Below are 5,141 nucleotides of genomic sequence, written 5' to 3'. Positions count from 1 at the left end.
TTATTAGCTGCGTCCCCTATAACCAGATTGAATACACACACACACACACACACACACACACACACACACACACACACACACTCACAAAGTGTGTGTGTCGGGGGTGGGGGTGTTGGGAGGTAGAGAAAGAAAGAAATATCCCTACAGACTCAGTCTGGGATTCAAGAATTACAAAAACAACCTCCACCCCTGGACTGGGAGAGTATGTGAGTGGGTGAGGGCGGAGGAGAAGGAGGAGGAGGAGGAAGAAGAGGAGGGAGGGGGAGGCGAGGGACAAGGCGCTAAGGGAGAACCCCAGACCAGCTCTTGCACCCTGCCGGAGCTGAGCTGAGCCCGGCTGCGAGAAAGATGTTCGATAACACGCAGTATCCTTACAACTGCTTCAACTACGACGGTGATGATTACCCCGCCTGCAGCTCGGACGACGAGAAGAAACTCAGCCGGCCAGCTTACAGGTAGCGGAGAAGTTTTCGAGGAAGTCTTCCGCTTTGGGGCAAGGTGATACTGATGATGGAGGGCGGGGGAGGCAGCGAGGACAGGGACTCTGCCCAAGTCTGGCCCTGGCCCGGGTCGAGGAATATACTGGTGGGATCCTGGGGCAGGGAGAGCTCGGAAAACGTCTCCTGGTCAGCAGCTGCCGGAAAGAACCAGTACTCCCCAGGCATTGGCTCTAGGCGGTGGGGGAGGGGGGGCGGTCGCCAAGGGATCGGGGCAGGAAAGCAGGCTGGACGCTCCAGGGTCCCTGAAAGCGCACTTGGTGGAGGCTAGGGAACTCTGAAGAGCGACAGGGTCACTCAGCGGAAGATGCATACCACGGCTTCCCTGAAACACCTTCATTCTCCAAGTGAGGGGGTCTCAGAGGGAAGAGTGGAGGAGACTTTTTTGCAGGACTGGTCCTTCACCAAATTCTTAGTAACGCAGCGCTTCTGGAAAGGAGAGGAGGGGAGAGGAGAGGAGAGGAGAGGAGAGGAGAGGAGAGGAGAGGAGAGGAGAGGAGAGGAGAGGAGAGGAGAGGAGAGGAGAGGAGAGGAGAGGAGAGGAGAGGAGAGGAGAGGAGAGGAGAGGAGAGGAGAGGAGAGGAGAGGAGAGGAGAGGAGAGGAGAGGAGAGGAGAGGAGAGGAGAGGAGAGGAGAGGAGAGGAGAGGAGAGGAGAGGAGAGGAGAGGAGAGGAGAGGAGAGGAGAGGAGAGGAGAGGAGAGGAGAGGAGAGGAGAGGAGAGGAGAGGAGACACAGAGAGAGACACAGAAAGAGAGACAGAGAGACAGACAGTGAAAGAGAGAGAGAGAGAGAGAGAGAGAGAGAGAGAGAGAGAGAGAGAGAGAGAGAGAGAGAGAGAGAGAGAGAGAGAGAGAGAGAGAGAGATGCTCTTCTGGCTACTTAGTGCTTTATCCCTGTAAATGGCTTAACCCTGAGTTTCTTTTCCAGCTACATTGCCTTGATTGCAATGGCCATCCAGCAAAGCCCTGCCAATAAAGTGACGCTGTCTGGCATTTATGACTTTATAATGAAGAAATTCCCTTACTACAGATCAAACCAAAGAGCCTGGCAAAACTCCATTAGGCATAACCTATCCCTTAACAGTTGTTTTGTAAAGGTAAGAAGATTAATCAGTCTCTTCGCATATGCCTCTTATTCAGTAACAGCAGCAGCCCTGAGATGACTTTCTATCTAGGAAACATCTGTCTTAAATATTCTCGCTGAAACCCCAAGGGGGGGGGGTCACTCTTGAGAAATCCTATGATTGTGCTCTAGATAATTAAGAGCTCTCTCCCTCCCAGCTGTTGAAAAGTTAAGGGTCTTCTTGTCTGATTTCCATTAATGTATACCAAGTTAACCAGAGTTGGTTTTTGTTGTTGTTGTTGCTTTACCTAGGAATTGCACAATTTGGGAGGCGATGGGGGGGGGGGAGAGGCATGATTTCAATAACTTGTATGTTTATACCAATCGTGACTTTAAATGAACACAGATGCAAAGTGCCAGCATCTGCAAACCATACCCATACTGAACTGCCTTTCTCACAAACCCAGGTCCCCAGGATGGAAGGGAATGAGAAAGGGAAGGGGAACTATTGGACTTTCGCTTCAGGTTGTGAGTCCATGCTGGATCTTTTTGAAAATGGAAACTACCGGAGGAGGCGTAGGAGGAGGAATATGAAAAAGGAACCTAAAGACCAGAAATCAGGTGGGACTGTGGGGCCTTCAACCCTGGAGCTGCCCACTATGGATTCATGTTCAGAGGGCATCCACCTGAATGAGGGAACAGCCAAGAAACATGAATTCAGAGCCCCTCACCTGGATCCTTCTCCATTCTTTCCAAATGGCCTGTCCAATCAGCAGAACCTGGGCAATGCCTCTCTTGGAAAATCTGACTCAGAAATTAAATTTAGCATTGATTACATCCTCTCATCGCCTGATCCTTTGCCTGCCCTAAGATCACCCTTCAATACCCAAGATAATAAATATCATCTACTGGAGCCTCAACAAATTAACCTCCAGTTTTGGACAATGTGAGATGCTTATAGAATGGAGTATATTCTAGGACTGCTCTATAACCACCAGCTGTTGTGCCTCTTTCCCTTGTCATCTGCTGGAAGGGCACAATCAAGCCAACCTTTTGTACAAAGCTGGGCTGTTCAATCAAAACCAAGAGATTTATTTCATGATTTGTGCTTAATGTGTAATACATCTCTTGGGGTTTGGGGGGACTTTTGATCTCATGAACAATGCAAATGTGAAATTGGCTTTATTCCTTAAAAGATGCTCACCTGTGGAGGAACCTATGCCATGGATCAATTCAATTCAGTCCAATTCAACAAAAAATGTGCCAGGCACTGTGTTAGGTACCAGGGTTACAAAGGCATGACTCTGATAGACAGGTTGGCCTACTGACACTGTTTTCCAGTAGGTCTTTTTAAAAAAACTCAATTGGAACAACATTTGATTCCTTTATTCTAATTCTTAGCATTGTTGCTTGTAATTCTAGCCCTAACAAAATCTCTTGATAGTTATTTAAGCAACTGGATTAGAGAGTTATGTACACTCTAAACAGTAATGTATGGTTTCAATTTACCCCATGAAAGTTATATCCTGATACTATTTACTTTGGTCAGCGTTGGTGAATGATGTGATAAGACCTAGTAGATATGCCCTAACCTGTCTGCAAATAGAATGTTTTTCTGTGTTATTGTAATGACTTAGGAAATCCCATAAACTTGTTCTCTATAAGGTGGAAGGAGATAAAAGTGGGCTAGGAATTTTAGACATTGACAAAACACTGGAATGGAGATATTTCTACCCCTTTGCTCAAAGTGGTAAATTCATATGAAGTCATTTATCCCACCCGCTATCAGTCACTAAAGTGGTACTGAATCAATGTACTTTGCATTTTCGTGAAGTGGGTAATCAGAGACCAGCACAATTACAGATATCAGTATTAGGATAGTATGCACCATTTGAAATCTAAATTATTTCATTACTGTGTGAGATGAGCATTTAGAAAAATACACATGAAACTATTTGACCACTCAGCATTTTTTTATCAAGCACATTTTTATAGAATTAATTTCTATCTATAACTTAATCTTAAGGTTAACATGGATTACACTAGACATGATTTGCAAGGTGGCAACTATAGGCTAGTCTCTCAAATAGAAACATGTAAAGAGAGCCTAATCTTTTTGAGAAACAATTTCAAATCAAATCCAGGCTTCAGGGAAAGGAACTCAAGGTAAATGAAGGTAAGCAAATTGACAAGGATAAGGCAAAACCATGTAAAAGATAGGCTTACACATAGCTTGAATTTTGAGATTGGAGGTCTGACATTTCATTAAGTTATTCATATTGTATATAGACACTAGACATACTCTTAATATTTTCAGATGAGGAAAGATCACCAGTGGCACTTATAAATATTGTGAAAATGCATGATCATGTCTTTTTTTATGTTCAAAATTGTTAATGATGTTTCTACTGTACTGCCTTTCCAATCCCCCAATCCTCCCCAAACCCCACCCCCCCAACATCCTGCTGACTTCTTTCTTAGAAAATGATATGGATTTTCAGAAAGCCCTTCACCTTAGCAAGAATAAGTACTTCTCCACACTCCATTGTTAATTTCTTTCTGAAAAAAGCGGCAAAAACTATGGACATATATTTAGAAGAGGACCTACAATAGCAAGAACACCACCACCACTAAAAGAAACAAACACACCCCCCCCTGCCCCAAACTCACCACCTTCCTTCCAAGTTCCCAAGAACATTTTTCACTGACCATGTGACATTTTCACATTGTCAGAATGATGATGGGTGTATGTGTATGTGTGTCTTGTGAGGTTTTTTATGTGTCTGCACTCCAATGTACGTATAACTATATTTATATCTGAGTTGCTGTCTTGCCAAAAACATTATTTTTAATTATGCTATATATAAGCAGGATGGTGACAATGCAATGTAGTCTGTATTGGAAACGAGTATATATGGAGTGTTTGGAAATATATTTTTCTGTTGCCAATGGAGCAAATACAATTTACTTTATATCCTTTGTGCTCGTAGTTAATTGTCTTCTTTCGTTCACCAGTGAAAACTGGTTTAGGGTAGAACTCTTGGGCTATGTAAACCCAGGCTATGTAAACATTTGGATACAGTAGGTTCCAGTCGCTTTGAAAGGGGAGAAGTCAGGAAAATGATGAATTTCCAATAGGAATATGAACTTGCTAAAGCTAACAAATTTGTAAACCAGCCAGTCATTCAAGCTGCCTAGTAAGGAAGGTGTGTTTGGGGTTGTCGGAACATGCGGTTGTAGGAATTTGTGTACAGATAGGTGCTAACATTTGTTTTGCAAAGGATATCAATCATGTTTCTAAAAGTGAAGGGACATTTTTCAATTTGCCCAGTGTATTATATTCTCCCCACTTTAGAAAGGTTTCTAGCACTTAAAGTGAATGGCATTTAATATAGAACAACATAACAGGGGTGAGGGCTGGATGTGACCTATTCAAATGTCGCTACTATTACATAGCTATTCCCAATGCAATTATAATTAAATACTTTATGCCTTTCTTGCAAATCTGCTGATCGATCATTGATATTAACATTAATACTGTATTACCCCCGAGCAGATGTCTACTACACAAGTGTTATGGA

At 43.5% G+C, this 5,141-nt stretch overlaps 1 protein-coding gene across 1 annotated transcript; it reads left to right on the top strand.

The window, feature by feature from the left end:
- The first annotated feature begins 277 nt into the window (after positions 1–277).
- On the top strand, positions 278–4,496 carry FOXL3 (forkhead box L3). The gene is made up of 3 exons (XM_043977106.1): positions 278–455; positions 1,426–1,594; positions 2,028–4,496. Exons 1-3 carry the CDS (start codon positions 349–351, stop codon positions 2,508–2,510), a joined length of 759 nt encoding a protein of 252 aa, XP_043833041.1. The 5' UTR covers positions 278–348; the 3' UTR covers positions 2,511–4,496.
- The last annotated feature ends 645 nt before the right edge of the window (positions 4,497–5,141 follow it).

The sequence above is a fragment of the Dromiciops gliroides genome, chromosome 1 (genome assembly GCF_019393635.1).
Source record: "Dromiciops gliroides isolate mDroGli1 chromosome 1, mDroGli1.pri, whole genome shotgun sequence".
NCBI lineage: Eukaryota > Metazoa > Chordata > Mammalia > Microbiotheria > Microbiotheriidae > Dromiciops > Dromiciops gliroides.
Note: the sequence above shows the minus strand (reverse complement) of the source record. Positions and strands in the feature narration are given on the sequence as shown.

Excerpts from the sequence above, each read along its gene's own strand:
- FOXL3 (XM_043977106.1), top strand. The coding sequence starts at position 349 with ATGTTCGATAACACGCAGTATCCTTACAACTGCTTCAACTACGACGGT. Across the intron at positions 456-1,425 it reads CTCAGCCGGCCAGCTTACAG|CTACATTGCCTTGATTGCAA; the intron begins GTAGCGGAGAAG and ends TTTCTTTTCCAG. Across the intron at positions 1,595-2,027 it reads TTAACAGTTGTTTTGTAAAG|GTCCCCAGGATGGAAGGGAA; the intron begins GTAAGAAGATTA and ends TCACAAACCCAG.